The following is an 18,117-nucleotide window of genomic DNA, read 5'->3' on the forward strand; positions in this document are numbered from 1 at the left end:
AAAAAAATTTATAAATTGGACTTCATCAAAATTAAAAACTTTTGCGCTTCAAAAGATCCCATTAAGAAAGTGAAAAGATAAGGCACAGAAGAAAATATTGCAAATCATACATGTGACCAAAGACTTGTATCCAGAATGAAGAGCTGAAATTAGAATTCAAGAACAAGTAGAAAAACCGTCCAATTAAAAGTGAACCAAAAAATTGAACAGATGTTGCACAAAAGAAGACATAGGAATGGAAAATAAGCATATGAAAAAATGTTCAACATCATTAGGGAAGCACAAATTTAAACCACAATGATATACCACTTAATGCTCACTAGAATAGTGATAATCAAAAGACAGTAAGTGTTGGCAAGGATGTGATAAATTGGAATGTCACTGCTGGTGACAATGTACAATGGTGCAGCCACTTTTGAAAATGGTATGGCAGTTTCCTAAAAATGTTAAACATAAATTTACCAAATGACCTATAAATTATGCTCTTAGATATCCACCCAAGAGAAATAAAAACGCACATCAACGCAAAAACTTGTATGTGAATGTTCATAGCAGTATTATTCAGTAAAAATGGAAAAAAACCCAATGTTTATTAAGAATGGAAAAAAACCCAATGTTTATTAACTGATGAACGGATGAACAAAATGTGGTATATACACATAACTGAGCATTATTTGGGAATAAAAGGAATGAAGTACTAATACGTGGCACAATGAGGATGAACCTCTGGGGCCGGCTCGGTGGCACAGCGGTTAATTTCGCACATTCCACTTCAGTGGCCCAGGGTTCGTGGGTTCGGATCCCGGGTGCAGACATGGCACCGACTGGCAAGCCATGCTGTGGCAGGCGTCCCACATATAAAGCAGAGGAAGATGGGCATGTATGTTAGCTCAGGGCCAGTCTTCCTCAGCAAAAAGAGGATTGGCAGTAGTTAGCTCAGGGCTAATCTTCCTCAAAAAAAAAAAAGAATGAACCTCAAAAATATTGGTGAAGTGAAAGAAGCCAGATGCAAAAGTTCACATATTGTATGATTACAATTATATGAAATAATCAGAAAACATAAGGCTAGAGATCCAGAAAAGAGATTAGTGCTTGGCTAGGGTTAGGGGTGAGAACAGAAGGTGGCTGCAAATGGGCACTAGGGATCTTTTGGGGTAATAGAAATATCCTAAAATTGTATTATGGAGATGGTTGCACAACTGTACATTTATGAAAAACCATTACATTGTACACTTAAGACAAATGAATTTATGTATGTAAATTATACCTAAATAAAGCTGTTAAAAAAAAAAGTTGTATCTTTTCAAATTCTGTGGTCAAATGACTGGAGATCCTCATAGGTAAATTTAGATTCTTTAGGTATAAAAATTTTAGTTACATAAAGGCCTGGCAAGCAATTTAACCTCTAACCAGATTACTGGAGTATTGGAGGAAAAAAACATAGATTTTTAGAAGTATACTATTTCCCCCTTCTTACAAAAATATTGTTATTTAAAACATTTAAAAAATACCCCAAGAAATTCAGAAAGAAGAAATAAAATGACAAAATTCCATTCCATGGCTCCATAATCATTGTTTTTACCATTTTGATATACTTATTTCTAGTCTGTGTCCAACCATAGCCTTTGCCTTATTTAAAATAATGGAGATTACCCAAAACACAATTTTATACCTCATTTTTCTTTCCATTTACCTTTTTTTTTTTTTTTTTAAGATTTTATTTTTTCCTTTTTCTCCCCAAAGCCCCCCAGTACATAGTTGTATATTTCTCGTTGTGGGTTCTTCTAGTTGTGGTATGTGGGACGCTGCCTCAGCTCGTCTCAGCGTGGTCTGACGAGCAGTGCCATGTCTGCGCCCAGGATTCGAACCAGCGAAACACTGGGCCGCCTGCAGCGGAGCGCGCGAACTTAACCACTCGGCCACGGGGCCAGCCCCATCCATTTACCATTTTAACAACACTTTTCAATGTTATTAAAAATGCTCCATGGACATGACTGCACAGTATTCCATTATGTTAACATACTTTAATCACTGCCCTTTTTCTTTTTTTCTTGTGAATAAGATTGGCCCTGAGCTAACATCCGTTGCCAATCTTCCTCTTTTTGCTTGAGGAAGATTGTCACTGAGCTAACATCTGTGCTAGTCTTCCTCTATTTTACATGAGATGCTGCCACTGCATGGCTTGACAAGCAGTGCTAGGTCCACGCTCAGGATCCAAACCTGTGAACCCCAGGCCGCCTGAAGAGGAGGGCACGAACTTAACCACTATGCTGCCAGGCCGGCCCTAATCATGCCTTATTTTTGGCATTTAGGTTGTTTGCAAATTTCTAAAACTAATGTAACTGCTTTTTAGGAATTCATTTAATAAATAATCCAGATTTGTCATTTATATGTCTCCTGAGTTTCTTACTTATGCTCCAGAGACAATTTGGGCCGCAGCTTTAGTACAGAAAATGTTTTGTGCTGGGTTGTTAAGGCTGCCAGGAGGGTGTAGAATTTCCATACGGCTCTCGTTTCATTGACTTTGGGCTTTACGCTTTGGAAAGTATTTTATTACATTCCCGCACTTCAATACCCTGCAGTGACAAGTAGATTTCTCCTCTAAATTTGATGTGGTTTTTCTTCCTCCAAAAGCACCCTATTTAAAAACGCAAAAACAGAACCAAAAACCTGGTTTAACAGGATTTTTGGCAAATCAACATCCTAAAACCAATACCTCTTCATGATCTGTTTGCCAATAAGAGTGGACCCAGTGAAACCAAGCTTGCGGATATCAGGATGTTCAGAAAGGCGTTGTCCTGCTGTGCCACCTGTGGAGTTAGGGAAGAAAACATGAATTACAACATTACCCGAGTTCTTATGGTGAGGGGGGCTTTGAACTTATTAAAGTCACTTTCTGAGCTCTCATTTAAATTTTAGCTTTACATTTTCTGTATTGATTACAAGCTGACAAACATCTAAATAATGTCCTCCATGCAACTGTCAGCCCCCCCCAAAAAATTAGTGAGCCTTGGTTTGGCTTCCAAAGTAATTGTTAAGAATTGAAACAGGCCACTGTAGGGTAGTTTGACAATGTTGTACAATTTGCGTCCTTCACACCCTGCTCACTCATCATATTTCCACTTCAATGTTTTCAGGACATGGTAAGTGTATTTATCCTTAAGTTGACTGTTTGGTAAACTGTGTTTAGTCTTAATATAGTTATAATTCAGGATAAGACTTCAGTGGGAAAGCAGCCGTTCAGCTACCCCTGTACCATTCATTAGCTACAGCCAGGCGGGTCCTTTGATGCCTACCTGAGCCTGGGAGGATGTTGATGACCCCCTTGGGGAAGCCTGCTTTAGCAGAGAGCTCTGCGAACTTCAAAGCAGTCAAGGGCGTGACCTGAGCAGAAGCAGACAGCAATTACCTTCTTCAGATTCTGTCCTGTCCTGTAGACCAGTACCTGTCTTCCCTTTATGGCTGGGCTAGAGTTCATTTCATTTTTTCTTTTCTTTTGACATAATTTCAGACTGACAGCAAAGTTGCAAAAATAGTACAAAGAATTCCTATATATTTGTCACCCAGACTCCTCAAGTGTTAACATTTCCCTACACTTGCTTTATCCTCTTTCTCTTTTTTTTAAAAAGATTTTATTTTCCCTTTTTCTCCCCAAAGTCCCCCAGTACATAGTTGTGCATTTTCTAGTTGTGGCATGTGGGACGCTGCCTCAGCGTGGCCTGATGAGCTGTGCTATGTTTGTGCCCAGGATTCGAATCGCCGAAACCCTGGGCCACTGAAGCAGAGCACACGAACTTGACTACTCGGCCATGGGGCGGCCCCTCTCTCTCTATTTTTTTCTAAACTGCTTAAGAGTAAGATATAGACGTGCCCCTTTACCTCTAAATACCTCTGTGTGCATTTCCTAAAAACAAATAATTCTTTTACATAACCACAGCACAATGATCAAAATCAGGACACTAACAACGGACAGGAATCCTAATTTACAGACCTTATTCAGTTTTCACCAACTGTCCCAATAACGTGCTTTATAGAAAAAGAAAATCCAAGATCATACATGGCAGTTAGTTATCATGTCTGTAGTCTCCCTTAATCTGGAAGAGTTTTCTTATATATTTCAATACATTAACATTTTTTATAAGTATAGGCCAGTTATTTCAGACAACGTCCCTCCCTCTGGATTTGTCTGCTGTTTCCTCATGTTTAGATTCAGGTCATGCATTTTTGGCAAGAATACCACAGGAGCAATGCTGAGTTCTCCTAAGTGCATCGTATCAGGAGACACATGCTGTCACATAGTCCCGATATTGGAAATGTTCATCTGGGAGAGGTGGCCTGCCAGGTTTCATCACTGTGAGTTACTTTTTATACTTTGTAATGAATAAATATTTTATAGGAAGATACTTTGAGATTATTTAAACATCCAGTTACTCCTGCACTGGTTTTATCCATTCGTTTTAGTATCCACTGATGATTCCTGCCTGAAGCCATTATTATGATGATGATTGTTAAATGGTGATTTTTGATCATTCCTTCTATGTGTATTAGTTGGCTTTCCACGAAAGAGCTTCCTCTTCTCTTTAATAATTCATTAATTCATGTGAACTCATGGATTCTTACTTTACTCAAAGGTTATAATCTTTTGCTATTGTTACTTCTTTCGATGTTCAAATTGTTCCAGATTTGGCCACTGGGAGCCCCTTTAGTACGGCTCCTGCGTCTTTCTCACATGTCCCTATCCTTCTTTGAGCATTTCCTTGCCTTTTGGCCCAACAAGATGTTCCAGGCACATCTTATATTTTGCCTGCTCCAGCCATTTCTTCAGGAGCTAAGGTTTCTTTTAGTGGAGAACGGTATTTAAAAACTACGATATAATGGGAAATATATATTTGGTCTTTGTCTCTGGGTCCCTGCCACACAGTTCCGAAAACCTTGGAATCTCTGGAGTGAAAAGTGTCTATTGTATACTAGTGAGACGACTGGTGGCTGGAGCCCCCAGGTAGCTTCAGGATGGGGTCGGGTCTCGAGAAAGACCAAGCCATGACTAGAGGGTTGGGACTTTCAGCCCAACCTTAGGGAAGTGGAAGGGGCTGGAGATTGAGTTCCATCACCCACAGCCAACGATTTAATCAATCATGCCTAGGTAATGAAATCTCCATAAAAACCCCTAAACAATGGGATTCAGAGAGCTTCCGGGTTGGTGACCTCACCCATGTGATGGGAGGGTGGCTCACATGAACTCCATGGGGACAGAAACTCCTGTGCTCATGACCCTTTCAGATCTCACCCTATACGCCTCTTCCTCTGACTGTTCATTTGTTCCTTTATAATAGCCTTTGTAATAAACCAGTAACAGTGAAGTGCTTTCTTGAGTTCTATGAGCCATTCTGGCACATTACTGCACCCGAGGAGGGGGTCACAGAAACCTCTGATTCATAGCTGGTTGGTTAGAAGTACAGGAGGCCATGGCTTGCACTTGGCGTCTGAAGTGGGGGCAGTTTTGTGGAACTGGGTCCTTCACCTGTGGGGTCTGCGCTAAAACTCTAGGTAGTTAGTGTCAGAATTGAAGTGAACTGTAGGACACCCAGTTGGTGTCCAGAGAGAGAATAGGTTGGTAGGGGGGAAAAACACCCACACATTTGGTGTCAAAAGTGTCATGAGTGAAAAAATATCAGAATTTTAGAAACCAAGATCTGGGCACTATTAGAGTGTCATTCTAGGCCCTTTCAGCAGACAGGGCTGGGAGAGAGATGTATGCACACACATCTCCCTGTCTATCTGTCTGTCTATCTGTCTATCTAACTATCTACCTATCTACCTGTCTATCTATCCATCCCCACATATACCTACATCCATTTCTTTATCTAGCTTTCTAAATGTGTTAAAACCCGTGAGTTTACACTGATACCTCTATCCAATATCTCAGGGTTCATTCTATCCTTCCCCTTTTTCGTAATTGTAACTTTCTCCTCCAATGGTGAGAAATATGGCTCCCATTTTCTACAATAAGTATACTTACTTATTTGCTCAGTCCTAAACCGTACATATAGAAAGTAATCTGAGAATTAAGCCATGTCGCTATGAAAAAGAGGTCTAGTAACTAGAATTTTATCTTGACGGGCAGTGTTTTTTTCCTTTAGTCTGAGGACATGTCATCCGAATGTTACTCAAAAGCTCTTGGGGTCAGTGCTTCCTCTCACTCCCGTCAGTGTGGTGATGGTATTCATTTGAAAGATGGCTTAACTAATTTGTTTTCATTTGTATTCAATTTTAGGGGTTTTGCCCCATCTCGGTTGACGATATTTCTGTTCCTTGTTCATTTGTTGTCATTGTTGGGTATGGGAAACTTGCTGCCCAAAGTGAGGACTGTACAAAAGGTACCTTCAGAGCAGTCTTCTCCTCTGTCCCCTTTCCCTCTGTCCCTTCCAGCCCATCGCCCCATGTCCTGGAGATAATCCGTCTCATTAGTCTCCGAGTTAGCCTCCGTATGTTTCTTTTTGCTCAGATGAACATATACAGTTTCTTATTTTCCCCTCCTTCTTACATAAAAGGTAGCATAATATGGATCTCATTTTAAACATCTATTACAGCAATGCATATCGCAGAAGCAAAATGAAAGTCGTATTTTCACACTCTTAAAAATCCATGCTGGGCCAGCCCTGGTGTCCTAGTGGTTAAGTTCAGTGCACTCCGCTTTGGTGGCCCGGGTTCGGTTCCTGAGTGTGGACCTACCTCACTCATCTGTCAGTGGCCATGCTGTCATGGCGGCTCACATACAACAAGTGGAAGATTGGCAACAGTGTTAGCTCAGGGTGAATCTTCCTCAGCAAAAAGAGGAAGATTGGCAATAGGTGTTAGATGTAAGCTCAAGGTGAATCTTCTTCAGCAAAAAAAAAAAAAAAAAAATAGAAAAAGAAAACAAAGAAAAAGAAAAAAAATCAATGCTGATTAAGTCTTAAATTAGTACTTTGTAAGCTTAGTCTGAAAAACTGGAATGTGCAAAACATCCATTGAGGTGTGAATAGAAAATAGTAGAACTTCTATTTACATAGCTTAACTGATAACGATATGAAATGGATCAAACATAAGTAACATTTATTATATGGCTAGATCCTGGCACTCTCAGTGAGCGAAGGTCAGATGGTCACAGGTGTGTGCAGGGTCCTAGGAAAGAACAGGAGCTCACAAGGCCAAGGGGATGACTGGTTCCCTCACTCGCTCATCTGCTTTCAGAATCTGCCACATGTTGAAGTTTAGTGCCTGGTTACTCGGATCCACAGACAACAATGTTATTCTAACTAACCCAGCCTTCATCAAACGGGCAAGCGGCTGAAAAGGAATCTGCATAGAAACTGCATAATACACAGTAATAGTAACAAGGCAAACACAAGCAAATAATGAGAAAAAGGCAGGGCTAACATTTTTCCTCCTTCTAGTAACAGAGCCATGACAGTAAAATTGTGAGGTTTTAAAAAATGGAAATCTGGTTAGACTCAATGAGAAGTCAGCCCCAAACATTTGAAATGATCAAGAAGATATTTGAAATAGTAGATTTATACCTACTATAGTTGAAGATGACCCTAGCCCAAAGTGTATATTATTATGCTTTGGTATGAAATCAGGATTAAAAAGACATTTAAAAACTAACTATCCTGAATTAAGGATAATTGTCTTTAGGTAAGAACAAAAAGATTGTTTATATCATTAATAAATAAAATAAAACAAATTGTTTCTCTTTATCTCATCTCCATTTCTATTGGTTTTCTTCCATTTGGCTGTCCGGTTGTCCCGGCAGGATTATAGGTTTAAGTGATATATGGGAAAGCATCTAGCAGCATTCAGGGCAAGAGTAGGTCATTGCCAAATATCAGGTTAATAAAGGTGTCAGAACGTGTCAGATCCGGACCACTCCAGGCCATGGGAATCTGCACCTTCGGATCAGGTTAAAGGAGAAGAGCCATCTAATTCAGACCTCCTGACATTCACACAGGCCCTCAATACCGTAAATGATTTCACACCATCATTGCATAATATTACACAATAAAATAAAAAGATGTCTCCAACATAACAATGGCAACTTTGGGTCTTTCATTTTTAGGATTAAAATTATCATCAATCATTAAATTATCAGTTTTAAGTTACAGATAGAGCTATACTATAATTTCCACGGGACAGAAACTTTGTGCATCTTTCTTACTGATAATGTGCCTGGCAATATATGTATGCAATCAGCGTTTGTAATTTTTGAACATTCTATATCATCATTGGAGTTCTTCGATGTTTAGCGCTCTCATTGGACACCGCATAGTGGTTCTCAACCCTGGCTCTACCTTGGAAACAAATGTGAAACTTTTAAGTAATACCAATGCCTGGGCTCCAGCCTAGACCAATTAAGTCAGAATCTCTGCCAGTGGGGCCCCGATGTCAGTATTTTTTAAAGAGAACTCAAGGTGATTCTAACAGGCAGCCAGGATCGAGTACCACTGGGCTAGGTTATCGGCCTACTCTCTTCACTCTGCCGGCTTCTTGCTGTTTAAGGGGTGGTGCTTCTTGGGGGAAGAGCACTCTTACAGGACGCTGTGAGCTGGTACAGTTCCCACAGAAGGGTTTGTCCATCTCCATCACACAAATACACGTACCTTTTAACTCAGCGATTGTGCTATTCGGAACACATCCTATAAATATATTTCACATGTCTGTGATGCCATATTTACAAGGTTATTAACTGTAGCATAGTTTATAATAGCAAAAGGGTGGGAAAATCTAAATATCCATTAATCAGGAAGTTGTTGAATAAAATATGGTTTATCTATATAATAGAATACGATGAGATATTGTTTATACAATAGAAACTGTTAAAAAAAAAAGGAAGATTTTTTTCCTTTGGTGAGTATGTACAGAATGCTACTTTGTTTATTTTATAATTTCATTTTATCATGGTAAGAATACTTAACAGGAAATCTACCCTCTTAACAAATTTTTAAGTATATAATACAATATTATGAACTATAAGTACAATGATATACAGATTTCTAGAACTTATTCATCTCGTATAATTGAAACTTTATGCCCGTGAATTAGCAATTTCCCATTTCTCCTTCTCCCTTCTTTGTGTTTTTCAATAGAGTAAAATAAACATATATTTACATATGTTCACATATGCAGAGTATTTCCGGAATACCTAAGAAATTAATAAAAAACACTCACACGGTTGCCCCTGCGGAGGTAAACTGGGCGGCTGGGAGAATAGGAACAGCAGGCAGATCTTTCACTATCGGTCTCTTTGTACTTTTTGAATTTTGAAATTTTTGAATGCATAACTATTTGTTACATGAAATTATTTTTAATGAGTAAAACAGGATGGCTGTGGTCACACGACCATGTAGCCATGCCAAATGAAATTGTATTCTTTTAAATCATAAAAGAAAAAATAAAAGAAGAGTTGTAGGGCATGAATTGCAAACTCTTCCAGAATAGAGACCGAGTTTTCTCTATGACTTGTGCACCTCGGTGTGTCCACTACTATGCACTGTACACAGTAAATACTCAGCCAGGTGTTAAGTTGGCTATCATATATTTTTTTGAAATGCTATTATTGCATTAAAAGATTTTTTTGAGGCCTCCATCATCTGAATTATTCTTTTCTTTTCCTTTTTTTTTTTTTTTGCTGTGGAAGATTAGCCCTGAGCTAACATCTGTGCCAATCTTCCTCTACTTTTATATGTGGGTCGCCACCACAGCATGGCTGACAAGTGGTGTAAGTCTAAGACTGGGATCCAAACCCGTGAACCCAGGCTGCTGAAGTAGAGTGGCACCGAACTTAACCAGTACACCAAAGGGCCGGCTCCTGAATTATTCCTTTTTTATTATTTCCTTGTTACCCACAAGTATATATTTTCACACAACTGCCACAATTAGGTACATTCTTTTGCATGCTTTTCCCTCATCTTCCATATCTTTAAAACATTTTTAATAATTAAAATTTGAATCCTGTATAATACTTTTTCTTTTGATGTTTCATAGTTACTCTAAATAATTCCCTAATTATTGGGCAGTTGGCGTTTTGCAAGAATTGAACTGGTTTGTAGAAATTCAGTGCATTTCACTGATGCACACTATGTTTGCTTTCATTGTCATGGAAGTTGTAAATTGTGGAATCTCATAGGATGCATTGGGTAGCTATTAAAAATGAGTATTTACTAATACAAAAAGATGCCCATAATATATGAAAAGACGTCATAATATACAACTCCTTTTTTGTTTAAAGACCTAATATTTATAAATGTACATCTCTGGGTTTTTTTGTTGTTGTTGAGGAAGATTGGCCCTGAGCTAACATCTGTGCCCATCTTCCTCTATTTTGTATGTGGGATGCTGCCACAGCATGGCTTGCTGACTGGTGTGTAGGTCCGTGCCTGGGAACTGAACCTGGGCCACCAGAGTGGAGTGCACTGAACTCAACTACTAGGCCATGGGGCTGGCCCCTGGATGCCTCTGTTTTTAAGTTAACAGGAGAGGAGGAGACTTTGCACCTGGTCCCCGCATCTCACCTGCGCTGGCTTCAGCACCAAGGTGTTGCCTGCTGCCAAGCACGCGGCGCTCTTCCACGCCAGCATCATCAGCGGGTAATTCCAGGGGATGATGATGGCACAGACGCTGCAGGGAGGGAAGACGGCATCCTTAGTCGTCTCAGAACAACACAGCTCCCGCAGATCCCTCACACGCTCTCCTTGTCTTACCCAAGCGGCTCCTTCTTGGTAAAGGTCAGATTGCGATTGGGACGGGCCTGGTTGATGGGAATCGTAGAACCCTAAACCACAAAAAAAGGTGATACTTATTTTACTAACTGAAGTTAGTAAATTTAATCTCAAAGAATGCATTTTCTGTCTGCTTTTCTTATTTTTTCTTAGCTGATATGAAAGGAAGTGTTTGATTTAAAGAAATATATCTGCACCAAAAAAGAAGCTGCTGTTCCTTTCTCGAAAGAACTGAGACACAGAAGAATAAACATAGTTCTAATTTCGTCACCTCCATTCCCAATTTCTTGGCACTGCAGAGAATGTTAATTGCCTGCCCCATATCAGTTCTCCCCTCTGACCTTAGTAACGCAAATCCTATATTGATAATGGGGATGGCAAGGTGCCCAGATAAAACACCGTTTCCCGTTTCCATAGCAGACAGGGATGGTCAACGGAAGATGTAAGCACAAAACATTGGAAGGGGAATGCTCTTTAAAGTAGGCTGACTCAGCTCAGACAAGTGCCCTTTACCCTTCTCCCTACTCTCTCTTCTTCCTTCTTCCTGATCAGAAGGTTGCTGAAATGGCTGGCACTGCAGTGGTTATCATGAGACCATGAGACAGCCTTGAAAATGGAAGTCACATGGTACTAAGGAGGTCACAAGGCACTAAGGCCTGGCAGAGAGAGAAGAGCCTGTGCCTCACATACTAGCCCTGCCTGCCTTTGGACTCCTTGAAATTTAGAGAAAAACGAACTTCTTTGACTTTTCTGATATATGCAGCCAAACTTAATCCCAACTGATTGATGATAATAGTCTTCAACTGAAGCTATTTGATTATTTTGGCACATAAAGTATTATTGATATTCTAATACAAGTGTACAATCTCTTATCTGAAATCCTTGGTACCAGGGCTGTTCTAGGATTCAGAATTTTTTTTTTTTTTTTTAAAGATTTTATTTTTTCCTTTTTCTCCCCAAAGCCCCCCGGTGCATAGTTGTATATTCTTCGTTGTGGGTTCTTCTAGTTGTGGTATGTGGGACGCTGCCTCAGCGTGGTTTGATGAGCAGTGCCATGTCCGCGCCCAGGATTCGAACCAACGAAACACTGGGCCGCCTGCAGCGGAGTGCGCGAACTTAACCACTCGGCCACGGGGCCAGCCCCCAGAATTTTTTTGACTTTAGAAACATAACAATACACATACCTTATATTATGTTATATTATCTATAACCCCCAAGTGGGTCTCGGGCAGCCCCCCATAATCAAACGCATTAATATTTATTCAGTGAAATGTACGAATATTCACTCTAAATGATATAAATAAAGATTAGAAATAGACTCATGTAGATTCAGGTCGGATTTTGGCACCAAATGAATTTGAACCAATCAAACAAATCAATTTTCAGGCTTCAGAACTATCTGGATTTCATAATTGATGATAAAGGGTGAACCTGAACCACGATTGCTAAATACTTACATATGTATGGCTTTGTGGCTGAACAATAATAAAAACTACATTTATGTACAAGACCTACTATGCTGCAGACTTGTCTAATTCTGTAGTATATAAACATTTCTATCTTCTTTTTTTTTTTAAAGATTGGCACCTGAGCTAACATCAGTTGCCAATCTTCTTTTTTTTCTTCTTCTCCCCAAAGCCCCCCGGTACATAGTTGTATATTTTAGTTGTGGGTCCTTCTAGTTCTGGCATGTGGGACACTGCCTCAGCATGGCCTGATGAGCCGTGCCATGTCCGCACCCAGGATCTGAACAGGTGAAACCCTTGGCTGCCAGAGCGGAGTGTGTGAACTTAACCACTCGGCCACAGGCTGGCCCCATAAACACTTACTCCTAATCCTCATTACATAACTTGAAGATATGTACTACTGTGACAATTTTACAGATGAGGAAAGTAGGCTCAGAGAGGCAAAATAAATTTAAAAACATCTGCTGGTAAGTGGCAAAGCTGAGACAGACCCAGGTCTGAGTCTATATTAATAGTGGTGGCAACAACGTGCCCAGAAAAAATACTATGCTCCTCAGTCTTCCTAGCAGATAGAGAGGGCCAGTGGGAGATAGAAACAGAAAGTATTGAGAGGGTAGGAATACTTTTTAAAGTCCTTTTACCTTTCTCCCTCTTCCCCACTTCTTCCTTCTTGCTGCTGGGACTGTGGCTGTGATGGCTGGTACTGCAGTGGTTATCATGAGTCTGTGAGTAGCATGCTTTCTGCTGTTTGCTATGAGCCCTTTCTTTCCCTTTTGTGTCCCCAATGCTAAGACCAAGTGTAGCTGTCATTTATCATCACATGTGCTATTTATTTTCTTACAGTAAAAAGGAAAATGAAATATTTATTGTACCCATGTCTTTAAAAATTGTTTTCTTTTACCCAGCCTGCTTAGCTCATCTATGTCAGCTCTCTGGCCTCTGGGGGCATTTGAGTTTGCAATCCCTCCATGATACCAGGATTCTTCCTGTATGTCCAGAAGACTACTAGATGCCCTCAGGAGACACTATAGCAAAGTACAAAGAACATCATTAGACTTCAGGTTCAGAAAGTCTTGAGTTCAAGTCCTAGCTCTAAGGTTTACTTACAACTATGTGACCATAGGCAAGTCATTCACTGTCCTCAAGCCTCCATTCCCTTAGCAGTAATAAAGGATGATAGCCATCCACCCACCTCAGATAATTTTTTTAGAGATTAGATGAGAAAGCCTACATTAGACATGGCTCTGACCCAGTGTCTTCACAGTCTAATAAATGTTCGTCCCTTTTCCTTTTGGAATGATCCGAATGAAGACAACTAACACTTGTGTACCTGAATTTTGTCACACCAGCCAGCAAAATATCTGAATGTTTGCACAGACATTCCAATGTGAGTCTTGAGAGCCAAGGTGTAGACAGCCCCTGAATCAAGAGCTTCAATGGTCGCCAGCTCCTCTTGGTTCTCTTCCAGTAGGTCTGCAAGTCTGTACGATCATGAAAGAAATTCATTCAGCAAATACTGATTGAGCCCCTCTTACGTATAAGGCACCATCCTGAGGGCTGAGAATTCAGAGGTGGACACAAATGGACCAGGTCTCTGTCCTCATGGACAATGTGGTCCAGCAGGGCAGACAGACATTAAACAAAGAATTTCACAAAGAATTTGTCTCAAGAGTTACAAAGGAGAAGCAGAGGGAAGTCTATATAATTTGCCTCATAAATGTGTAAGAAGTAGACCAGTGACTGAGCCACGGTAATCCAAGGAGATCCATGGAGATCAATGACATCCAAGGAGATCCATGGAGATCAATGACATCCAAGGAGATCCTTGACAGAAAACAGTGGGACTGTGGCTAGGTCAGGAATATTCAGGGAGAGGTTAGGGTGCAATCCACCCTCCTTGAGACCCCATGAACACTTGAGGCTTTCTGGTTGGTTCAGAAGTATTTCCAACACTAACTGAAGAGGACAAGATAGAAATGCATGGAATGAGTTACAGACACCACAACGGATTTTTGTTTGGCGTCCAGTTTCTATGGGAAGATAAGTCTAGGACTGTCTAACGATGATGAAATAGTCAAAATGCATCTTTCGTGTTCACCTCCGCCATTTGCTTTCTTTCCTTTAGTGGTTCTCCGACCTGTTCCTTTTGGACCATCCCAAGGTCAAGCTTGAAATCGTCCTCCCCTACTGTTTCTTCCAGACCCTGCTCTAAGAGAGCTTTTGACCAAGGTTAGGAGTTTGGCTTTCGGTAAGAGGAAAGTTGAATTTATGATCGAATCTAATTACTCTTAGCATACTCAGGCCTCAGTATTTTTCCCCCTTACTCCTATTCCCTACACATCAAGCTGATTTAAAATTTGTCTTTGAAAACAACAGGCTGCTGGATATCCTCCATCTGCTGCTCTCATCCATTCTCCATCCTGCTCTGAGACCCGGGAGGATGACCTTTATAGACTACATGCCCTGCTCCCCTGCTCTCTCTCTGGGCTTGGCCAATGAGAGGCCAATGGGCAGCACCCCCAGGAGACCGGTGAACGGGGGGCAGAAGTGGAGGGGGTTCGAACCCTCTGGCTGCCTCACTGATGGCTGCAGTTCAGCAGCTGCTGTGTCCCTCCACCAAAACCGCTGTCACCTGGTCTCCTCCAGCTATACATCTTGCCAGATTCTAGCAACAGCTCCTTCAGACCTTGGAGCAGTGGTAGCTTCTCCCGTTGCTGCCCCTGCTCAGATGCTTCCTTATCCTTTGCTGGATTCCCTTGACCTTGCCCACATCTTTGTAACCATCCTTTATTAAACTTCATTTCCCACTGGGACACTGACTGATGCAAGCAATAATACAAAAATCAGAAACTCAAATGCATGGAATTTTGTATGATCAAGTACAGAAGACATATTACTATTATTATACCTATGATTAGGTATAATAGGTGCATACTAGAAGGTTTTGAAGAAATTTTTAAATTTTTTGGCAGTTAGCCAATATCCAAAGGTAGCAGACTTGCATTTTTTTATATTGTAAAATATTTATCTTTATTATTTTTTTCTTTAATTTTTGATTGAGGGCACATTGGTTTATAACATTATCTCAATTTCAGGGGTACGTCACTATATATTTCAATTTCTGTGTAGACTACGTCATCTTACGTTTTAAAAAACATACCTGTACATCAATCTTCCTCTTTCTCTTGCATTCATTCGCCCCCATTCACCGTTCTCAAAAGCATCTTTAGCTGCTGCTACTGCCTTGTCAACATCCACCAAAGAGGCATAAGACACTTTGCATATTGTCTATTTCAAGTAAAAATAGGTTATAAGTTATTTACATAGAGAGAAATATAAGTATGCTTCTTAGAATTAATGTTACATTATAAAATCCACAGAATTTTATGATGGAGAAATCAATACATCCAGTAACACAGGAAAGAAAAACAAACAATTTTAACATGAAAATTATGAGTCTAAAATTTGGTACTTCTCATGCCACACCACAATATGGAAAGACACCTTTAGGAAAACTATAACTATTCTAGTGCCTTACAGAAGCTGAATTTCTTGCCATGAGCTTGTGAAGTCTGCAAACTTTTTCCACATATAGCTTCATGTGGAGATGTGCCTCTGATGTGTATAGATGTAGCTATCCATCTAAATTTATCATAAATATTCGTTCCATAAAATGGGCTACTATAGTTAACAGCAGCCAATATCGGAATTGAACAGTTGAAAGAAATGCATGAAGTACATTTGTATTAAGTACTTGGAGGAAGACTGAAAGAATAAAGTAACTTCTTAAGACTGTCTGTTTGACAACTGTGTATAAACTAAAAAGCCATGGCCAGTGGTCACTACGCACACTAAGTAATTACTCACAGATCCATCTGTTGGGTTGATAGTGTCGTAAGTCTTTCCATCATCGGCATCTGTGAACTGTCCATTTATGAAACACTGATATGGCATTTTTACTGTCATTTTATTGACCTCTTTTGAAACCTAAGAAAGAGAATTATATTCATAGATTCAACGGGTTTCTGTGGTTATGCATCTGATACCAAATAGTAATAAAGAAGCTTTTTCACTAACGCAGAGAGAGAAGTTAAGTCAACAGGATTCTAGGTCCTACTGTCCAGAAAAGACAAGCATGTATAAGATGTGACCCTCACGATGCTCAGATTGGCCACTGAGGCAGGAGGTTAGCATTGGTGATGACCGACGTGCTCAAAGCTGGGCTTTACGAAGATCTGGTTTTCTTCCTTACCCAGATGAATGATAACTCAAGACCTCCGGATAATGAAACACCTCCATCTAGAGGCGGTATCTATGGAGTGCAGCCATTGCTTTCACTGAAAGCCTTGAAATCGCGTTTGTCAATAGGTTTGCTTTTTACACCGGTGCCATTTTAAGTTTTCTTTCCTTCTGTTCTTCCCCATTTTCACTTTCTCTCTTTTACATATGTGTTGCCTAGATTGTAGTCTCTGCTATTAGCTAACAAGTGAATACAGGTTAGTCCATTAACCTCTGTGAACCTCAGTTGTTTCAACAATAACATATGATACCTGCTTCTTACAGCTATTAAGAGGAATAATTGAGATAATATATGCGAAAGAGCATTATTAAAATAAAATTCCATATTGTTGGTGCAAGGTATTAAAAAGGAAATTTAATGATTTAAAAAATTATTTCATATAGAGAAATTGATGATACTTAAAAAAGAAACAAAAAATCGAGAGAGGGTATCTTGCCTCATCTCATACCAAGTACTCACGTTCCATGAAATATTTCCATTGTGTTTACATAGGATATAATGAAGGGAAGTTCACCTGAATTGATGTGTTCAGTCCCTGCATATAACCCAGTTTTCTAAACCCATCATTCTGGGAATACGCTACGTGTCTTACGTGTATTATCTAATCTGATTCTCTCAACAACCCTATGAGGAGGATGTTATTATTCTCCCATTTAAGGTATGAGGAAACTGAGGCTTAGAGGAGTTAACTAACTTGCCAAAGGTCACACAGCTAGCAAGCAGCGTTACTCGGATTCAAATCTAGGTTGGTCTGCCTCCAAAATTCATGATCTTAACCTGATGGTGCTAAACTGCTTTCCAAATTTACCTAACTTTTATTAAAAACAAATGGATGAGAAGCACTTCTGAAATAGTAGATTAAGGACCTCTGAAAATTCTCACCTTCATAAAAGCAATGAGAACACTAGAAAATATTGTCAAAATAATTTTTCTCATAACTCTGTAAATTAATCAAAGGATTGCAAGAATTCATTTATTCAAGAAAAACAGATGAATTTCTGTAAGACCAGTGAGCTTTGTGGCATATTAATTTGCCCTATACCCATCTCTCTCTTGACAGCTCTGCAGTAACTTCAAAATCAACATCTTTGCAACGATCGTAGCTGTGAAAACGAGCAGTCTATTAGCCACCAGAGGGGGAAAAGCGGGTCTGGAGCTCTCTCAAAGACTCATCCCAGAGAGTTATTACGATTTGGCATGGCAGTGTCCTGAAAAGCTGCATCCTCAGGGCTTGTCTTTATTAGCCCTGACTCAGAGCTTGCAGCACAATCAGCTCTATCCCTAGGGCATTCGTCCAAAATAATCAGTGGCGACTGTTTAACATTGCAGCTGCCTGAGGCACTAACACCAAGTGAGGCTAACAAATGGGTGATGAAAGAAATGAAAAGGAAAAATGGGCATGAGATATCCATAGGAAGCTTTAAAGAAGCTCTGACATATTCCTGGGACTCTAGAAGGCCAACATATGTGCAGGGCTTGTGCATGTGCCCAGGAAAGACCTAAGAAAGCCCTAATCTCTTAGCTCTGGCTGACCTGAGTCTCTGTGCAAGCAGGAAGTGTGTGAAGATTAAGGCGGAGTTGTGAACATCCTGCT

At 40.1% G+C, this 18,117-nt stretch overlaps 1 protein-coding gene across 2 annotated transcripts in view; it reads right to left on the minus strand.

Moving 5' to 3' along the window:
* The window catches only part of ALDH1L2 (aldehyde dehydrogenase 1 family member L2), a 56,201-nt gene that overhangs the window by 11,622 nt on the left and 26,462 nt on the right, over positions 1-18,117 (minus strand). For both annotated transcript variants that reach the window (XM_014865809.3, XM_070507191.1), the window contains 7 exons: positions 16,091-16,210; positions 15,384-15,511; positions 13,554-13,704; positions 10,740-10,810; positions 10,551-10,656; positions 3,297-3,384; positions 2,717-2,810 (listed from right to left, as the gene is read on the minus strand). In XM_014865809.3, the coding sequence (XP_014721295.2) occupies positions 2,717-2,810; positions 3,297-3,384; positions 10,551-10,656; positions 10,740-10,810; positions 13,554-13,704; positions 15,384-15,511; positions 16,091-16,210 (758 nt within the window). The remainder of the gene's footprint in view (positions 1-2,716; positions 2,811-3,296; positions 3,385-10,550; positions 10,657-10,739; positions 10,811-13,553; positions 13,705-15,383; positions 15,512-16,090; positions 16,211-18,117) is intronic.

Source organism: Equus asinus, chromosome 4 (assembly GCF_041296235.1).
Source record: "Equus asinus isolate D_3611 breed Donkey chromosome 4, EquAss-T2T_v2, whole genome shotgun sequence".
Classification (NCBI taxonomy): domain Eukaryota; kingdom Metazoa; phylum Chordata; class Mammalia; order Perissodactyla; family Equidae; genus Equus; species Equus asinus.